General features: G+C 36.1%; 1 protein-coding gene across 1 annotated transcript in view; it reads right to left on the bottom strand.

The window, feature by feature from the left end:
- Nucleotides 1-1,398: 1,398 nt before the first annotated feature.
- The window catches only part of ARID1B (AT-rich interaction domain 1B), a 545,654-nt gene continuing 524,984 nt past the window's right edge, over nt 1,399-22,068 (bottom strand). Inside the window, 5 exon segments of the mRNA XM_074190057.1 lie at nt 1,399-9,073; nt 11,568-11,698; nt 13,508-14,291; nt 15,883-15,979; nt 18,727-18,877. Coding sequence (XP_074046158.1) covers nt 7,349-9,073; nt 11,568-11,698; nt 13,508-14,291; nt 15,883-15,979; nt 18,727-18,877 — 2,888 coding nt within the window. The 3' untranslated portion in view covers nt 1,399-7,348.

Below are 22,068 nucleotides of genomic sequence, written 5' to 3'. Positions count from 1 at the left end.
CTGAGTGCCAGTAAACTGCACCATGTAAGCTAGGTTCCAAGCACTATGCCTTAGCCACTTCTTTGCATTCATTGCTCACCATGACTAGCACAACGTACTTGGTGGCTGCCAAATTAATCTCAACTGATTTGTCAATCATGATAGCAACCATCACTTTTCTTTGAGATACATGAAGAGAAGTTATGGAGATATTTTGATACTTATATTTCAGAATACCTGGCTTCCTTTGTAAGCCTGCATGTTTCATTCTGTGTATTTAAAAGCATTATTTTTAAAAAGTGGTGCGTAAGTTTCACAATATTTGTCAAAGGGGCCATATCTCAAAAAGTTAAGAATTCCTGAATTTAAAGAAGGTATAGATATGTGAGGTATATTATTTCATTTGTTGGATATATTGAATAGTTACATTTACTCAATATACTGGATTACCATGAGGAGTCATGGGATTGACTTCTAGAATTTCAGAGCTGGAAGGGAGCTTAAAGTACATCTAGTTCACTTCCCCTTCCATTTCCACAAAGTGATAACATCCTGGGGGGGGGGGGAACCACTATTTACATATAAAGCATTTGTATAGAACTTTTAGATTTCCATTTAAAACATTTCAACTTCATGCATGAGATAAGACTGGAGTATATCTTAGAACATAAGACTATGGAGTACATTTTAGAACATTGGACTAAGAGGCAAGACTTGGATTTGACTTCATGTGGCCTGGATATTTATTACTTTTATGACCAAAGACAAGTCATTTTTAACATGAGTCTGTTTACTCAACTGTAAAAAATGGAATAACAATGCTTATAGTGATGACAGAGACTTTTGCAATCTTTTAGAGCACTATATATTTATTATTATTGTTCATCCAAATGCATTTCAGAGATGAGTAAAATGTGGGCAAAAAGGTTTAGCTGACTTGTCCAGATACAAATGGTTAGTTTGGTTATCTGTTTTGGTAATTTCAGTTATTTTTCAGTTATGTTTGATTCTTCATGACCCCATTTGGGGTTTCTTGGCCAAGATATTGGATAATTTGCCATTTCCTTTTCCAGCTCATTTTACACGTGAGGAAACTCTTTGAAGAGAACAAGATGAAATGACTTACCTTGGGTCCCCCAGGTAGACTAGTCTGAGGTCCTATTTGAACTCAGGATGACAAATTCTCCTGACTTGAGACTTGGCCTTCTATCCACTGAACTACCTAGGTGTCCCAATACTAAAAGATTGTATAAAAGAAATTGCTACTCTCAGTGTATATGATTTATTCATAATATAACCACCTCTTGATAAGATGGCTTTGGTTTATGTGGTCCTGGAAAGAAGGGTCAATCAGAAGGGTTCAAATAATTTTTGCCTATCTTTCCCTTGTCTCAATTTGTAAAGAACAAATAACTGGAATTGAAAAAAAATCTTTATTAAAGGAAATACACGCAAAATAGTCACTAATCACCAGCAAGTAGGTTGTGATTCTTTGGACAGGCTTTTGGCAAACCCTACCTTAAGAAAGTATCTGAATGATCCTTTGGTCAGGTTTGTCTTCAAGGAGATGATGCCAGATCCTGGGTTCTAGTTTTTGGAGATTGTCTACAGTGTCTGAGCCAGTTAAACACACAAGAGCTTAGCCAGAGAATCTAAGGAGAGACTGTTTTGTCAAGCTTCCTTTATTTACATGACCTTAAACTTACTACACTTAAGGGAAAAATAACTTAAATTCCACTTCCATATCCTATTGAAATATGGCCCACTTCCAAAATGTTAAAACTCTTGCTAGAAAAGGGTAAAAGACTTAGTTTGTTTTCTCTGGGGATTAAACTTCCTCTGGCCTCTACTTCAGATGAAAAGAATATTAGATTCAATGTCATAATCTCCTAGACTTCTCATACTCCACATCTGGCAGCTCAGCGCTTTGGTGTTTAACCTCATACCTTCCTCAGGAGTAGGAAATGAAGGTTTCATTAATCTAGGGTGTGATGTAGGCACTTTTTACTAGGCCATGGGATAGTCCAGGTTATTAGATTTGACTCTTAGGAACTTTACTCACCTCTCCAGCATTAAATAAGGGACTTCTGGATACCTGACTGGTAGTGTTGAAATCTATTACTAGGCACCTCAAATTTGGCATTTAACAAAGGAAATTAAGGAGGAATCCTTATTGGAAAAATATCCCTAGAGCTATATAATATCGGGGAGTCAAAAGGTCAGACCTATATGGTCTACAACATAATCAAGAAACAGCAGAGCAAAAAGTTGGCAATTCATCATAAAATATGGAACGATATTACCATTTGATAACATTGACATCGGATAGACTTTTGGGAATTTTCTAAGACAGCTTCTTTTAAAGGGAATAATTCCCAACCCATTTTCCTTCTACAATTGCTAAGCCTTCTAAAAGTGAAGCATCCAAGAAGCTGACTCAATTTAAATAAAGATATGCTCTCTTGGTACAAGAGTAATAGAGGATTACATAAAGACAAATCAGGTGAGACCTTTTCCCTTTAACAGGTTTCACATTCTAGAGCTACTCCTACACCTGCTGTTGCTGGTTTGGTTTCTTGGCACCTTCCTTTTGCCTTCTTCCACCAAAGTATTATGAAACATGTAGTTTAAGGTTAATTCTGAGTATCATCACATGATGCCCCTTGATAGGGTCGCAAGTATTAAAAACCAATCAGGTTTGGGAATTTCTAGGCTAGAAACTCAAAGTAGTCAGAGGTTGTGGAGAGATGGAGATGTATATGGTCATATTATGAATGTCAAAATCTTCCCCTGGGGCTTTCAAATGAAGAATGCCTCCTTGCATAGGTAAAGGCAAATTTTTTGATTATTCAATGTCTTGGGAAATTATCCAGGAACATTCACTTCTCCATTTTTCTCCTGCTCTTCATTTGTTTCAAAGCTCTACCCCACACCCTTATCCCATGAGCAGGGGGGAAGGAAAAGGAGATAATTTTCAGAACAGTCAATTTTATTATTTAGAACATTGAATTTTAAGAGCTAGATGGGACCTCTTAGCCATTATCTAGTTCAACCACCTCATTTTAATGATGACAACACTTTACAGTAAAGTCTAATTCCATGTCTCCCCTTGAAGAATATTCCAGTAAAGTACAAACTTTAGCAGGTCCTACTAAACTGAAAACGATTTGAGTATGGGCCACCATGGTGACAGGACTGTGCATCTGTTGTCCAAAGACCAGACTAGCTAAATTCAGAAAGGTTCAATCCCCAGAAGATAGGTCATCACATAATGACCTTATTTTTATTTTTTTGGTGGTAGCAACTCAAGAAGACCGTCTACTAAGGCGTAGAGTGGTTGCAATCTGCATTGATGGAGGGAGTGCTCACACTGATGAAAATACAGAATCCTTGAAATATTGAATTAAGAATACCTTACACTTACGTAGCATGTTACAATTTTCAAAATGCTTTCACATACATTTGTCTAGTTATTCCTCACAACAACCCTGTGAGGTAGGTATGGCAGTTATCCCCACTTTACATGTAAGGAAATTGGAGCTCAGAGAGATTAGGGAACTTACCCATTTTCACACAGCCAATTAGATGGTATAACTGGAGGTAGAGCCCAGGTATCCATGCTCCTAATCTGATAATGTTCAATTCCCCATTATTATTAATTATTTTCAAACAACTATGTTCAAGTTTTAAGATGGATATAATGGAAGTTTTTGATATGGGTGAACTGCCATATTTATTTATTCTTCACTTTTTTTAGTTTCCCAAAACTCATTGCATTACCAAAATATATAGATGATGCACTTAGTGGGCTCATCTTTACAAGGTAAAGATCTAGCCTAGATGGTGTTTTAGGAGGGGAAGGCTGGATGGGGTGGCAGAACAGAATCATTATTTTGTATGAAAACAGCATGTGAGACATTCTTGGCTTTCTACAGGTGGGTACTTGAGTAGGGGAAGAAAGCAGAATTGTGGGGCTGGTGATGGCTTAGTCTTCCCAGGATGAAGATATAAAACAGAGAATTGGCTGAAGACTGAAATCCTAGGGTGGGGCTGGTGGGAAGCAGGGAGATTGTGTCTTATTCATCTTACGACCTCAAAGAGTGACTTGTTCAGTAAATGTTATTGAATTAATTATTTCTGGTATAAGTAGAATATGCTTCTTCCCTGCAAAAGATGCTAGAGCTAAGTAGACAATGAAAAAAGTACAGCGCATAAAAAATAATTTTAAATGCATGGGTTTCAGTGTAAAGGCCATCTGCTTTTCACAAAAGAGGTAGTTAATAGCTTAGATTCCTGGATTTATAATATTTTCCATTAACAAAAACCATTTTAACTGTTAGCTAGCAACTGGAGAAAACAACTACCAGTATAAACTGTCCCGACAACATTGTTTTCAACCAAAGAAGTTCTTTTCTCAGCAGATGCCATTTTTTCTTACCTTCCTTTAAAGAAACTATTCATTCAAATACCAGATTTCCAAAATACTAAACTTTTACTTTTTTTTTTTGGATAAAGTAACTTGAGTTTGGGCTATCTTGTCATTTTCTGAAGATAAAAACAAAAGTCAATTTTTAGGACAAGGCTATGATTTGGCTCTCAAAGAGGTTGCAGAGTCTGCAAAGACTTGATTTTGGGGGTATAAATTTGTGATAGATGATGAAGTTTTAAACATTGTTTTACTTTGAGAAATTTATTTGTATATATACTTGCACTTAATAGCATGTTAAAAAAAGAGTCTGACCCAGGTTATTATTGGATAAGTCAAATTATGTCATATAAAGTCATTACTACATTTTCTTTTAAATACTCATTTGATGAGAGAATTGGTATGTCAGATTATCTAAGAATTTGAATAGCACCTTCTACTCTTATGCTCTCTAAGAGAAGCTAGAATAATATTGACTTCTTCAGATAAACCTCCAAATCTTAAAGCTGAGCATCAAATCCTATTCTTAGTAAACCTATCTAAAGTAGCCGTATAAATAAATAAGTTTTTAATTTAACACATATTTGCCTGCATTATTATGTAATAAGTAAGTAACGTGGGAGTAAATAGATGATAAGGCTTCTTGTAGGAAAAATTATTTTTTTCATGACATTAGGGAATCACATTTCACACTCTGATTATAACTGTATGAACTTGTCCTACTCTTCCATATATTACAGTGAGTTATGGGGGAAAAGATAATCAGTATGCCCGTGGGATCAGTAATTCTTAAGAATGTTGTGAATTGCAAGGGTGGTATGTAAAGGGTAGAGTCAGAAAAAAGAAGGATACCCATCAACAGGATCACCATGCAGCAATTTCAAAGACATTGTTACACAGTAAACAGTCAATGACCCAGGAAAAAAGAAGTTAAAATTGGTTTTTTTTTTTTAACAGTATACAAAAGCTAATGTGCACTAGGGGGAGGGTGAGAAATGTAGATGCATTAGAAACCCTGTCATGCCCTGAAATGTAAATGCTAATCTTTTGCCGTGTTGAATATGAACACATTCATTTAACAAGGTACCCACTTAGTAGAGTGGGTGTGCTAAGATGGAATGAACACATGCCAAGAATTTTCAACCAAGTGAGAATAAAACACAAAACAGGTCTAACTTTCATGACGGTAGAGCAGGCTTCGGAACAGGGAGAAAGCATTTCTGGGCCAACCAGCAAGCTTCCTGAGGCTTTCCTCCTCACATCTAAGGATATACCAAATATTTGTAAGGCTAGTGGTCATCTCCCTTTTAAACCAGAAAGGATCCTAGCTCCATATTATTAAGAGTTTATTGATTCAGAGTATGACTGACCAATTGAAAAACTTGGGAACATTTAACAAACTCATCCCACTAAGAAGTAGGTGATCTTTAAAGGTACTTTTCAGTCTCTGGTTTTCCTCAGTGAGGGAGTTGGTAAGCTATTGTAATTTTTTTTAATAACTGGCTTTGTTGCCATGTACATCCTTAAAGAAACCAGAACAGTATTCAAGAACACCCATCACAGTGCTTAACAAGATTTAATGTACATTTATTCTTAACATGTGGAACATATAAAGATTTTATACTGAATAAATGATATTCATTAAGCCAGAGGAAAAGGAGGAATTTACATCAAGTTTTTTTTTCTTTTTTCTTTTTTAACTACATTATCTTGAAATACAAATGTGGATTCTCATCACTGAAAAATCTTTGAAGTTGTGTTTCTTCCTTTTTTCTGTATATTTCTATTTTTTGTCTGTACTGATAACCATTTTCTAAATCAATCCATACGCAACCATTTCCACACCTTGATTCATGAAGCAATTGTGATCGGCTGCTCTCCCGAAATAGAGCATGACTTTATACATACAGAAACTTGTACATTACCCTCGGTTTTTTTTTTGTTTTTTGTTTTTTTTGTTTTTGTGTTTTTTGTTTTTTTGGAGATATGGCCCTAATGAAAAAAATATATAAAATAAAAATAAAAAAATTATTTAAATCTACCATCACTTTGTAGTTACCACATCATGAAAAAGAAACTAAAAACTTTGTACTAAAAAAAGGAAAAAGAAAAGAAAAAAATGAGGGTATGTTCAATGTACAACTTCTATATACATCACGGCCCTTAGGCAGTAAAAAAAATATTTAAAAAATGATTAAAGGAATTGTGAAGAACTGTCATTGTGGAAGGTCAAACAATAGATAGCAGACATGACAGTAGTGGTGAGGAAGCAATTTACGTTGATCGTCATCAGGTATGTGTTTTCAATCTTAATTGTTTTTAAAAAAAATTGTTTTTGCCCCTAGCCTAATGTAATCATTCTCCTGTGGAGAAACTGATATCATTTCATAGTATGACTACTGACTGACACACCGTCTTGATCCCTATACCTACATCACTAGAAGTGTCTATTGCACAGAGATTTGGGTGATGGGATTTGGGTATTTTTTCTTTTCTGAAAAAAAAAAGTAAGACACACAGGAAGTTGGTATGTTGCTTTTCACTTTTTTGTTTCAAAGTGGTGAAGTTTTCAGGTCATGTAATGGTTTGCCACAACTTTTTAAGTCACTAATTTGCTTCCCAAAAAAAATGCAATACAAACATGGAAAAGAACACTGAAAAGGAAATCTATGAAAACAAAAAGTGACCTTTGAATGTACTAGACAGCAACTTTGGTTAAAAAAAATAAAATAAAAGGATGTACTTATACACATAGACAGCAAATATTAATTTCATAACTGTTCAAATTAATTTCTTTAATTCCCAATTGGTAAATAGCGAATGGGGCAGAGGAGCAAAGATTTTCTTTTCCTTCTTTCTACGCTGGATAAACAAGAACAGAAAACAGCCAGTTAGAGGGGACCCACTATTCTTCACCCACACATGCTTGGCTTCTCACGTTTGTCATAACTGCCCAATCTGAAAGAGTACATCACAGATGACAGAGGCAACCAGAGAGTTCAGGACAGCCGATATCGAGATATCCAGCAAACGGCCCTCGTGCAAAAGGAACTCTGAGCGGTTTTCGTCCACTCTGGCCATGGCCAGCAAGGCCTTGGCCGCCCTGCACATCATGTCTACGCTAGGTGGTTCCAGAGGCGGAGGTTGCATGTGCATGAGGTTATGCTGGCTCTGCTGGTACTGGGCCATGGTGACCCCATCCTCTAGGAAGCTTATCAAGTTTCCGATGCTTCCCTTCTGCACAGCTATTGCCCTTGCCGCTAATGCATCCCCTTGGGCAAGGTTCGATAAGAGCGCCATGGACATTTCTCGGCAGACCGGGTTTTTGCGGTCTCCGACGTACCTAACTAAAGTAGCGTAGAGTTTCTCCTGACGGCTGAATGGAGGGGTGGCCAAGATAAGGTCCACATTATTGTCCTGGATGCTGAGCTTACAGAGTGTCTCCAGCACAAGTCTTTGAGGGGACAACACTGAGTTGGGACCCACAGTGGGGAAGGGATCCTGTGCCTCAGCGGATGGGCACACCATCCAATGCAGCAAGCCATCCAAAATTGGCAAGCAGATGCTTTCCGTGTAAGCAGACAAGTCTAGCTGCCCAGAAATGTTGGCTAATGTGACCAATGTATTATCCCTTAAGACCTCGAGGCAGTCCCACCACCACTCATCCTTGCTGCAGGTCACCCCTTTGTCCTCCTCCTCTTCTTTTTCATATGTCTGAGGTGCCCGTTTTCTCTCCGGATGTTCGTGGTGAAGAAGAATCAGCTTCCCCAGGATCAGCACCAGGCCTGGATGTTTGGACATTTCCGCATCATTGCCGGGAACAAAAGACAAGCTACGGACAATATTTGATACACAGATGCAGCGCTTGGCCAAAGAGTCCTGCCAGTGAGCAATGGTGCATAGTGGAGTCTCATCTCGGCTCCTGGGCTCATCCTCGAGCAGTTTAATATTCCGGTGGCTTTTGGCTTCATGGATCCCAAAGGGAAATTTACCGCTTTCGGGCTGGTTGCTAGGGTTTGCGTCTTCAGGCAACGCTCCAGGCCGAGCTGACAGGACATCATCGATGGTGGCTATTATGCTTTTCTCTGGATGATCTTCGAATTCACGTCTTCCTTCCAGATCTTTCTTTTTTCCTAGGGAGCTGAGGGCAGGAGGTATCCGCCGACGGGGAGGAATTTCCATCTTGCTCTCAAAGTGAGTCTGGATGTGCTCAGTTGTGTCACCTCCCCCAAGCTGCCAGTGGAGAAGCCCACTGTTGAATTCCTGAACACGGCCTAGTTTGTCAGATCGGTCAACAACAAACAGATTATTTTTCTTAACTATCTTTATTGGCAGTTTGTCAAATTTGCTTGCTTGCTTTGGCCTCTCTTTTGGATCAACACTGGCATCGGGAGAGGCAAAAACCATGCTTTTATCTTCTGCTCCTGTCTTTTCATCTTCCTCCTCATCCTCCTCATCTTCCTCATCTTCATCATAATAATCGATACATTCAACTTCTTCTTCCTCCTTCCCAGAGTCATCTGTCAAAGACTGACTATCATCTTTCTTATTGGCATGATCAAGTGCTTTTTGACTGGGGTCTCCCACTTCGTATTCCATTAGAATCCCAAAAATGTCAATCAGACATTTTCTAAAGTACTCTACTAAAAGCTCAAGAAATCCAGATAACTGAGGAAAGAAAGAAGAAAAAAACAGGAAATGGTGTCATAATGTCCAATTAGAACCAAAGGGAAGGATACTTTCAGTGGCAATAAATTCACATTTACGAGACTATCTCCATATACTCTACCATTTATGGGCTGCCTGGCCAGGAGTGCTCAAGGAGAACTAGCTTCCTCATCCCATTATTACCTATGCATATCTTTATCTTGCTTTTTAATTTTTGCTTATCTTTACAAACTATCCACTTTGCTAATTCTCAAAGGGAATGTTGTACCTCACTTTTTTCTTTTTTTTAAATTTATATATAGCCCTTATTATTGGAAGATGAAGATTCATTTGCTTAAAGTGGTTTTTCACTTCCATTACTTACAGGATGGTTTTGCTCTTATTTTTATGGGTATTATTAGCATTTTATGATTATTATTTTGCCTCAGGTGCCATAGGTTATTCTAATATGGGCATTTTCTCTTAAATTTTTTCTTTTAAAGAATAGATGATCTTAGCAGAACTGCTTCTTGAAAACACTGAAAAACTTAAAACAAACCAATTTAGGTCCTGATAAATGAACCAGGAAGATAAGCAGAACTGATCTTCACATTTAAGTTACGCTTACATCCAACTTCAGCTAGTAGAAACAAAAATTACTACTAGGAAAAATACTACTACATTACTTTGAATTAAAAAATATTACCTCTAGCAATGTGATAAAAGGTTCCACCTGGCAAAAAAGTTACAGAAATTACTTGTATCCTCACCTCCTATGCTTCATCTCTTTAAATTAGGTCAAAAGCAAGCCTACTGAGAAGAAGCATTCCACCATATGGGTTTCTAAGTGGCCAACGTAAAACAATGTAGAAAAAGTATTTGTTTTTAAGTTCAAAGTTTATTTTGGGAGAAAAATGGGGTTACTGATAGAGCAATTCTGATTAAGAATATGAAAAGAGATAATCAGCAGTTTGCCTGCTCTAGTCATGAAATTTAATTATTCTAGTAAAGATGGTAATTTTATTATTTTTCATAATAATGTAAGAAATTTCATGTAATTTTTACACTGTTTTGCTAACAGAGTAAAACTTACTCTGCAATATTAGGCAGTCCCTGAGGTGATTTAAGGAAAAGGAAACAAGATACTTTATTTCTTCAACTAGAGGATTAAGAAATAAAATGATTTATCCATGAGTATAGGATTAGCAGTTCATTCCAAGTGTCAAAGAATTAAGGGATCTCAGAGTTGGCTGAACCTTCAAAAAGTCCAACCCATACTAGACCTTCTACAATACTTCCAACAAGTGGTTGGTCAGCTTATTCATGCAAACACTCAATGAGGAGCAAATTGTCATCTATCAAGAACACTCATTGCATATCTGATTCTTGAATTTGCTTAGAGTTTTTCTTATATGGAGCTTAAATAAGCCCATCTGAATTTTCCACTAAGTGTGATTATTTCTGAATGCCGGGGACAATGGAACAGGCTCTTTTTTTCATTAACAGTCCCTCAAATATTTGAAGAAAAATAACATTTCTCCTAAGATGATCTTTTCTAGGTTTACTGTATATTGCCCCCATTTCCTTCAAATTCTGTCATATGGAATGTCTCCAGCAAACAGAAAAACCTATTCATCTTGCTTTTTAAATTGGCATGGGGGGGGGGGGGAGGACAAGAGTTCTTTCTTAAATTCTTAAAAGAAAAATCAATAGTAGAATATACTCCAGATTCTTTCTTTTTAGGCAAAGGTCACTGATAATACTTTACTGCCTGCCATACCGAATTTTTTTTCTTTCTTATTTTTTCGGGGAGAAGGTTGTCTTTTCCCATGGGATAGATTTAAGTCTACCAAAATTCTATTTCCTTATTTAAATCCCTGATATTAGCAATAACTTTTATGATGAATTTTGTTATATTGTGATCAATGCCCATCCACTGGTTAGTGTCATCAATATTAACAAATTAGTGGATTATATCTGTGCTGACACATTTATTTTCAGCTTAATAGTTTTGTTTAATTGTCTCTTTAAAAAAAAAACCCTAACAATTAGCATTGGTGAAAAAAGGCTAAGTACAAGTACAGTTAATCACTCTGGCATGGCAAACAAACACAAGAAAATGTTTAATAGCCTTTAATGAAGAAAGCACTAATAGTTAAATAAACAAACTATCAGGTTGAAACCAGAAATGTCAACACAGACGTAGTTTACTAATTTGCTGATTGTTACTGAATATTAACCACAACATAAAGAGGTCAGGATGAGAATTATGAGAAACATCTATAATGTGAAGAGACTGAAATTTGTCTTTATCTAATATCAACTTAGTTATTTTTAAGATTACTGTATTTTACTATAAAGAAGAAATGGGGGCTTGTAACAGCTCTAAGGTGATTAAAAATGCAGCTATGCTAGCAATAATTAACCCTGTCATCAATTCCAACATTATGCTTGAGTTCAATTTACCAGGATTCCTCTTTAGCCTTTTTGGGGGTATGAGGGCTATTCCTCTTACCTGAGAGAGATTGAAAGTAGCCACGGTGCTGTCATCATAGAGGAGGATATTAATAGTGTCTAAAGCCCATGTACTTTCAGCCAAAAGACCCGATTTCAGGGACATCATCACACGCCATGCCTCAGGAGTTACTGAGAAAAGGTATAAAATTAACATCAGTAATTTGTGATGGTCTAAAGAATAAATGGGCTGAGGGGTAAGAAATGTGAATTGGAGATGCAGACTACCAAAGACAAAATGCTAACATTGACTTTAAAGTCTAGAGATGAGCCTGGAAGTTTTGAGATTCAAAACTGGAGCTTCCAATATTTTTTATAGGTTGAACATGAACTAATAAATACACTTCTGATGGTAAGTAAATAATGTCTTTCATTTATTCTACTCTTTTTTGGTATTGGGGTGGGATATGGAAAAGGGCATTAATTATGTGTTATTAATTATTCCATAGTCAACAAAAAAGAGCTGAATTAAAGAATATTTACTTTCTTCTTGCTATTTTTTCTCCTTTTTTACAAATTCTTGGAGAATGAGTTACAATGCAAGTTGAATATTTCTCATTGTAAGGAATACAAGTATGTTTGGGGGATGCATGGTTTTTCAAGGTCTACTAAACAGAGACAACAGGGTGCAACTAATCAGAGTAATTATACATAGCTTAATAAGGTTTGAGGCAGCTAGGTGGCATAGAGGATAAAATTCTGGACCTGGAGTTAGGAAGACTCCTCCTTCTGTTCAAATCCAGTTTCAGACACTTAGTAATTGTGTTTCCCTGGGCAATTCAGTTTTTTCATCTGTAAAATGAGCCAATCCAATATTTTTGTCAAAAAACCCCAAAAGGGGTCTCATGACTAAACAACTTCAATGATAAGATATATGATGATGATGTTTGTTCTCTGTTCTTAAAGATCATGACATCAGGAAAGTGATGCTATGATATGCAAATGAATTGGAATTGAGTGAGGGGGGCTTTGCTACGGTCACTAATGTCACTTCCTCCCCTGGGAACCACCTAGGTCCAATGGCCAGATACAGATCAGGATGGCTGGAGATGACTCTGGTTATAAAGTGAAGTTCATTGTAAAGGAGCAAGAAGAGAGGATGTGAAATAAAAAATCTGTGGGGTTAGGGCAGCAAAGACTCAACAAGTATGTGGTAACACTTATCTTTACAATGAAGAAAATCAATTTTTGATATAAAATATTCATCCTCCATCACTTTTTTTCTCCATCACTTTCTAAGAAAGGTTTTTTGTTGTTGTTGATCATTTCAAATAAGCCAAGTTATTTGGAAATTTCAGAAATATTTCTCCTTTGACATTTAAGAAACACAATAGAGTTCAACATTTTTTGATTTACTGTATTCAAAAGAGATTCATATAAAACTAAAAAGAAAATAGTGTATGATCCTAGTCATCTAAAACTCCCAATAGGAATTCAGAATATTAAAAGCAGAAAGAAGTTTGGCTCGTGTGTGTGTGTGTATGTTCTGTAGGCATTATATCAATTATATTTGTGAAAATTCCTGTTCCTATCTTGTAAATAAACTTATGGAGTGATTTTTCCTTTAAAATGTCAGTTTTTAAAATTTTAATAAACTATTTCATACCATTGTTAAGTAGGTATTATCATAATTCATTTTAAGTTACTTGCCGAAGGTCACCCAGTAGTTAAGTAAAAATGCAGAGTCAATAATTCTGTTCCTAACTTGCTGCCTGGTGTCCTAATCACTGAAACACCAGGCATTCAACAATTAAAATCCTATTTTCAGGTTCCCCTTTAGTGTTTCTTCATTTCTGGTTGTTAGTTTCATCCCCCCCCCCCCCCCCTCCTTCTATAAAACACTGGCTTGACCCTTGGAAGATAGGAAGTTTCCTTGTTAAGGCATCATCTAAAATTGTGACAAAAATTGGAAATATGGAAGATGAACTTGGTAATCCTTACCAATATCTTTTGAGGTAATCTTTCGTCTTTGTTTCAAGACAGGTTGTGATGCTTCTACAGACCCTGGAGGAAAGGTGATCTCTCGTCGAATTGGGGGTGGCTGGGGTGGTGGCCCTGTGACCTGTGATGCTGGAACTGTGGGGATAACCTTCTGCATCTTCATGGAGGGCAAGAAGGGAGATTTGCTTGGAGACATGCGGTTCTCTAGGGAGCGTTGGAAAGATGCTGGGCTGGGGGCCCTGGAGATGTGGTTTGGCATCGATGGTGGGGTCTGGTAGGATGACTGAGGAGGTCGAGTAATGGGCTGCATGGAGGCTGAAGATGACATGTAAGGCTGCCGTTGGTTGACATGAGAAGGCCACTGGCTCTCGTGGTTTATCCTCTGATCAGGGACCATCATTTCATCGGTGCGGTTCATTCCTGGATAAGGGGGAGCCTGCGCAGGGCCTCCTGGACCTTGCCTGTTCTGGTATGGATAAGGCATATCGTTTCGTGTTGGCCACATGTTCTGCTGAGGACCCTCACTGGAGGATGACTGCATGGGACCCCCAATCATCTGAGGAGGTATACCATGTTGCTGCATCTGACCCGGGCCCTGCATTCGTTCTCTGTTGTAAGGATATGGATATTGTCCTTGGATGGGCCTCCTGTCTGGTCCAGAGTAAGAACTGCCATATTGATTATACATTTCTTGCTGCTGGCTGCCATACTGAACATTATACATGTCTCCCTCATGGCGTTTGGCTGGGGGCCCATACATGCCATCCATGTGACGTTTGTAGTTCTGAAATTTAAAATAAATTATATAAATTAAAAATAAGGGCATTAAACACACACATCTACTTTTAAATTATGCAAAAAACAAAAAAGATATGACCTGGAAGAAAATTCTCTTAAACAAGAAAGACTCCTCTCTCTCTCTCTCTCTCTCTCTCTCTCTCTCTCTCTCTCTCTCTCTCTCTCTCTATATATATATATATATATATATATATATATATATATATATATATAAAATTGAAAAATGGCAATTTATGATTAATGTTATTTTTGTAGCACTTGGAGGTATTAGATATCTAAAATTCCCATGGAAATAAATCAAACAAATAAAATCAAAATGTGCTCCTTTTACACTGGAATTCTCTAGGATAACCATCTAAATTCACCAGAAAAATCTGAGGACATTATTTGTAGGAAAATGTTGCAATAATAATTACTGACTTTTATAGCCTGTACTTTGGGGTTTAAAAAGTACTATATGCACATTATCTCGTAAATGGGAGAGCAAGTCTTGAAGGGTCCCATAATAAAATAAATTCCCCAGCTCATCCCTAGGTTAGGCTTCCACCTACATATTCTTTTTAGGCTATACTATCATTACCTAATATGAATATTTCCATAGCCATTCCAGTTAGGCAGAACAGCTTTGGTCCTATCCTATCATATCATAAACTCCAATGAAATACTGTATAAGTATTAACTTCTGAAGTGGCAGGCCCAGGAATAAAGCCTCTGGCCCACTTTTCACTCTGTTTTTCCTATATCATCTGAACAGCTGAGATAGCTTAATATTCTTATACAGTGATTTTTATTTAGGTTGGTGAATTGTCAATGTTTTCATGATTGTCCTTAAATAGTATGTTCTCCTTTTATTTTGGAAATCTAGTTAAATTAAATTAATTCAGTACCAAATCACCCTGTCATATATGTTGACTCATTAATATAAAAGTTAAAAAAGAAACAAAACAAAAAAATCCTCTCTAATTTGCTAAAAACTCTCGAAAAAGATATTGGTATCGTATGAGAATAAAAAAAATCATAACATTATTTCTAACTAGCAAAACTGAAATACTATAAAATTAAAATAAATTGGAAATAACTGCTTAGCTTTATTCGTGTATAGGGCTATTACATCTATTCAAACAGAAGTTAGATAATTCAGTGAATCAACTACAAAAGTAAAATAAGTTAATCACATTCTAAAGACGTTAGAATTTATTATTTTAAACCAGACACTAAAAATTCTGCTCAGCATACAGGAAGGAAATGGTTTCTTCCTTAAAATCTGAAGTGGATATGATAGATACAAACTTAAGACATGCATTCAAAATATCCTTGGTATAAAATATCATGCAACGTGTCAGAGATATTTTAAATGTGCTTCATGATACAAGTATTTATTATTGAGATTTCAGAATTTCTGATAGGAAACATACCCTTAATCCTTAAGAGAGATGCTTAAATATTTTCTTTAAATTTTGTAACCTAATCTGTTGAAATATTAATACTAATTAAATGAATCAAGCTTCAGGACCGAGGAAAACCAGTTTTGTAAAGGGAGAGGGAGAAGAATGATTCCCATCTCCTTTCTGTCTTACCGGTTGCTGTGGATATATTCCAGGCTGGTGTCCTCCATATGGTGGTTGTCCTGAGGGAGGTCCTTGTCCAGGATACTGCTGCCCATAAGGCTCATGCCTACAATGGTGTAATTCAAAGAAGACCATCAATCACTAGAGAAGCTTCAGATCAAGGGTGAAAAGACCCAATTCAGTTTTGCAAAACCTGAATTTACATTCTTTTAAATTCGCCATTCAATTTCCATACAAAAGCACTTAGTAGCAGCCAACACTTTATTTTTTAGTAAAAGAGATGGGAACACCCATTTCAGGTAATGATGCCAAACTCTTGGCATGGTTGCTGGTTAATAGGTGTCACAGGAATACTGGTTCAACAAGCAAGCACCTTGCATGACGCCAGTCAAATTCCTTGGCCTTGGTTTGGAGCTGAAGCTCCGCCTATTACATGAATGGATTTGCTATACCAAGGAGTTGTTGCACAAGAATGTAACTTGCAACAACCTTAAAAGAAGATAGGAGTAAGAATCAGGGATTCAGGAAACTAAAGAAATATATAAAAATATGTATATGTGTATGAACATATGTACATACAACACACACATTTCTATGACTCACTGTCAAATAAATTCCTATTTTCTTACTCATACATTTATAAATTATTTCAAATGTTATTAAATTTGTTCACTATAGTATTCCTTTCCCACTGTAAAGATGAATCACTTAATTCCTTAAAAATACCATGAATGAAATCTGTGCTTTCTGGCTCAATTCTGATTTATTAACCTTAATGTTTAATAAGAAATATAAGACAAAGACACAGGAGAAACTGGCTAAAAAAAATAGGAAAGGGATAGTCCTGGATGAGGAAATGCTCACTATCAATGTAGGTTTGGCATATTCTCTGAAACTGAAATTCTTAGAATTACCTAGAGTACATTCAGGTTAAATGACTTGCCCAGGATCTCAAAGACATACTTATCTGGATTCAATTTAAATTGACAAGCATACATTAAAAATATGTCCCAAATATTCGAAAAAATTAAACAGTCTGCTCTAAAAGAGCTGACATTTTCAAGTAGTCTAGGTCAGAAATGATCAAGTTGGTTTAATACTGGGTGATGGGGAGTTAAAAGGGTATTTCTAAAAATAAGTGGATAAAGGAAAATAAGAGGAACTCTATTATTATGGGGTAAGTTTTTCTCATCTCCCAACCCAGTAGTAAAAGCCTATGTAGTTTAAAACTAGGCCAAACAAAAGTTCTTGAAAATAAAGTAGAGGAAATAGGAAATAAAATGCTTGATTCAGAAAAGCAAGGGTATGAAATTCACAAAGCATCTTTTCCCTTTCTAAGGATGGTGAATAGTGTCCCCTACACTTGCCTGTTCCACCCAAATCCCCAAACAAATCAAAGTCCAACACGGTCTATCAAGTGCTTTTACTTATTAGAACTAAATGATTATCTAAGGGATACAGGTACTGCAGAGAAATGGTCAACCTCATTTACCAGCTAGGATAATGATCAGGAGAAGATGTAGCTAGCTAGGGTCACTGTTAGAAGGCACTGGATTTGGGTTGCTTTGAGCAGGGGTCCCCTACTATCCATTCAGGACCCTGGCTGTCATTTGTCCTATACACACACACAAATTGACAGGCTGTCAATTTAACAAGAGATAGAAACTTAAGCTCTTTATTTCAAGGAAAAAAACTCTTTAAGCATTTCTGAGATAAGTCATAATGACTAAACTAAAATGGTATTATGAGTGCTTTTTTCCCCTTCTCAATATAGAAAAAAATTCATCTAAATTAAAATCTGTTGGGGCAATAAACACTTTATTGAATAGGAGGGGTAATTATAAGAAAAAAAGGTAACCTATACCTAAATAATGAGGCCTTTAAAAAATTAACTTTTCTAAGCATCTATTTTAGGCTGGGAATTAAACTATAATAGGAATTTCCTCAATAGTTCAACTATGAACTCTTCTCATATTTATTTTTATGTAAAAAATTTTATCTTTCACACACAATTCTTTGAATTATTTTTTTCTGGAAACAAAAATCTAAAAATAATACAAATGTAAACATAAAAATGAATCTGGATATTGTGAGTTTCTCTTTTTCAAAGGCACCAAGGAAGAAAAAGCCTATGCTCTCTGGTTTCTATTGAACCTTTTATTTAAAACTGTACTCCATGTTAAAAAGGAAGAAGTTGAAAGTCATAGCCAAGTCCAAGCTCAAAAAGTTTTCAAATGACATCTGTGTAGCTATAAACATAGCCTATTAGCTTTCCCAATATTTGGGCATGTCTCAAAATTATTTCAGAACTCAATGGGGATGTGGGAGTATAATCCAGAGAGAGGGAAAGAAAATTAAAGTTGAAGAATTCTTGTTTCACTTTAGTAATAAACTTCACAATTACAATAAATGAAAACACTTGATAGTTTTGAAATGAAATGATAGTTTTGAAAAATGTACTGTTTTAAAAATTTCAAATAGTTGAGACTGAGTACTTAGAAGAGTTCTAAACCATTCAAACCAAGTGAAACTTAGTTTGAAAACTTGGATGGGTTGATATTTTCATCTGCAAAATATATTTGTATTTTAAAGACTGGGGTGAGGATTCTGCTCGGCCCAGATACACATCAGGAATCAGACCTATGAAAGCAGTTGTTTAACACACCCACCTGTTAAGGTAGGTAGGCTGAATGAATGGCCACTCCCTACTTTATTAATCTCTATAGAAACCAGAAACAGTGAACATTTGTGGCTCAGTTACCAGAGCTCTTGAGTACATGAACTGATTTGCTCTTCTCTCTTAAATATGTATGGAGAAAAGAGGATTTCCACGAAAAGGAAAACAAAACTCACCTTCTGTCATAAGTGGCTCCATAGGGAAACTGCTGCCGCTGGCCCATTCCCATGTTGGACATTGCTCCAGTTGGGGCTTGGTTATACATATCCTGCATCCCACTATTAGGCATCTGTCCTGGTGTCATGAAAGGTTCACTGCTTCCAGACACTGCAATATTGTAAAGAAGGAATAATCATTAAAGGAAAGACCAACAACCAAGTGCTGATAGAAAAGTTTCAAGGTAAAAATCTACAATCTTTACCAATTATTTTAGAGGAAATGTCCAGACTCTAATGATTCAAGAGGAAGCATCCTAACAATGGTTACTGAGTAATGTTAAATTTTAAGTTGAAAATGAGTTTTGGGGATGTACTGGGTATTTAAAGTGGGGAGAGTTCATTTTGTCAAAAATCACTTTTCCTTCTGGGCCACTCAGATAGCTAGAGAGCTTTGCTGGCTAGTTTCTAAATTTCCTTGTTGTTTCTCTGCTTGTCACTTGGTCCATGTGGAAGAAAAAGAGTTGTGGGAATATGTTAACTGTAGGAAAGACCTGGCTTCTCACTTTCTAGATTATCTCCATTATCTTACTCTCTTCTCTATGTGGAAAGGCTTAGGGATGCCGATCTCCAGGCCTGGGTATGTGGAGAACTCTCAATGCAAATACTTCTGAGGTCTCGTTTCAGGAGACACAGTGCCTACTCAAAACCAGAGGTTCTACACCCTTGAGTGGAGTTCTTTAAACATCACATACAAGTTTATTAGCCTATGAAATATAATGAAAAACAAGGAGAACATCCACAGTCATCATCAATGCACTCTTCTGAAACTTAGTTATGAAGGAATTAACAAGTAATACAAACCATTTCAAAATTTAGCATATTCTAAACTACTGATTTCATTGGAAGAAGACTGTAGGCTGAGAATCTATTTTTTAAAGAAAGAACAGATGGATATGTAGGTAGGTATGATTTTTGCCACAAGCATAGCTTATAAAAAAAAAAGAAATCTTTACAGAAATTTTTTCTGACCTACTAGATTTATCCAGGTAGTGACCTGTATGGAATTGGAGTTAAAAAAATGGCTATACAATTAGAGTAATTCTAATTAATGAAAGGAGAAACAATTGTATTTATAACAGAGAATAGAGTTTCAATTAGGTCAGATATATAAATTAGCATAGGCCTAGAACCTGAAGGAAATTAGGCCAGACCCAGAAGAAACTAGCCTGGAGGCAATTAAGAATTTTAATAAAAATTTTAATTGACCCTCAGTATTAATATGGAGCCTTTTCAGTCTATTGATGGTTATTCTGTCATAAGCATGGGGAAGGCCTGATGAAAATTTTTTAAGTTGGTAAAAAAAAAAATGGAAAACTATTAAGTTTGAATAATTATATTACAGAATTAAGCATATTAGCATCTTTCATTATATCATCTCTCTATAATGTTTTAAAGATTTATAAAGTGCCTTTCTCAAAACAATGCTATTAAATGTAAAGTGCTAGTATTATTCCCATTTTACAGTTAGAAAATGAAATTATTAACTTGTTTAGCTTCATATAGATACATAATGATGCTTCAAGTTAAATCAATTAGGATTTATTAAGAGCAGGGGTGGGGAACATTTTTTTCTGCCAAGGACTATTTGAATATTTATAATATCATTCCCCTGCTAGAGATGGTCAAACATTTAATTAATTTACCCCTAAAAACTTCTAAATTTATTTAATTTCGAGTCCCTGACTGTGGTTGCTGTGATAACGCCAAATCACCAGCTTTTTATGATGTTCCATGCTCATGATTAAATACCTACTACATATTATCAGGTACTATGTTAAGCACTAAGAATGAAAAAAATAATATAACATAAAATAAAAATAAAACCTAGAGTCATGAAACCAGGATCATATTTTTTTCTATGACAATCTTCCCCATTTTTCTGCAAGGATGATGTTTGACTTGTCCAAGGTCACACTGCTAGTACTAAGTGTCTGAGGCCACATTTGAACTCAACTCCCTGACTTTTGGTGATAACTGTTCTCACCAAAAGTCAGCAAATTTACTGGTGTAATAAAACTGACATAGGATGCTGGGGGAAATGGTTTCCATTTCATATGGTTCAAGGATATAGTCACAAGAAAGCATCTAGATTTCTATTTTGGGGGGGGGGTAAAGGGGGAGAGGAGTATTATTTTAACTTGGTTTCAATTAATTAAATGTTGTGAATTTACAGAGAGGGAAAAAAAGCAGAAGAAAAGTGAGGATAAATCACTGTGTTGCTTAGTTGATGATAACAACACGGTGTTGTGATGTAAGTAATACATTCTATCTAGTTCTAACTAGCTAGGTTATAGTGTAGAATTTAAAATTTTGATCAACTTTGTTAGAAAGGATTTTCCTCTCTAAATAATAACAATTGTGGGCTTTGTGAAATAAAAGGAATATTAAAATAGCCTGTCTAATTCAGTATAGATGGATAATTGGTTTAGTTTACAATAAACTCCAAACCTAGATTCCCAAATGTTGTGTCTGCTTCTTCTCTTTCCAAATCAAAGAAATATAGAATTATGAGCTTGAAGGAACCACAGTAACCATCTATATCCCAAAGGAGTCCCCACTATCCATCAATTAAACTCTTCCAGGTACAAAAAACAAAAATAAAGCTAATCCTGGCCCTAAAGGTTCCCCTCCAAGATACTCATGACATTTGCAAAATAATATACAAAAACCAGGAAATATGGGGTGTGTGGGGGGGGTGGTAGAAAGGCTGAAAGAATCAGGAAGGGTCTTAAGTAGAAGGTGGTGTTTAAACTTAGTTTTATAGGGATTCTAAGAGGCATTTCAGGAAAGAGAATGCAAAGGCATGGTATAAAAAGTAGAACTTGTGAAGAAGAGTAAAAATATTAATTTGGTTGGATCACAGAATATGTTAATAGGCTGCAGTCAGAACATGAAGATTTTTTAAAAATGTAAAACAGGAGTCTTGACTTAATTTTCAAGGTAATAGGGAGCTACTGGAATTTATAAACAGAAATACAGCTACATTTTCACTTTATACAAGAAAGCAGAAGAAGATATATCCCTGTAAAGATGAGAGTATAATTTTGTTTTAAAGCTACTTTTCTTTTCTTTCTTTTTTTTTTTTTTAAGGTTTTTGCAAGGCAAATGGGGTTAAGTGGCTTGCCCAAGGCCACACAGCTAGGTAATTATTAAGTGTCTGAGGCTGGATTTGAACTCAGGTACTCCTGACTCCAGGGCCAGTGCACTATCCACTGTGCCACCTAGCCGCCCTGAGTATAATTTTGGAAAACTCAAATCCTACATTCCTACTGCTTAACAATTTAATTTCAAAAATGTCTG

Source organism: Macrotis lagotis, chromosome 5 (assembly GCF_037893015.1).
Source record: "Macrotis lagotis isolate mMagLag1 chromosome 5, bilby.v1.9.chrom.fasta, whole genome shotgun sequence".
Taxonomy (NCBI): Eukaryota; Metazoa; Chordata; class Mammalia; order Peramelemorphia; family Peramelidae; genus Macrotis; species Macrotis lagotis.
This window is presented reverse-complemented; position numbering and strand designations above follow the sequence as displayed.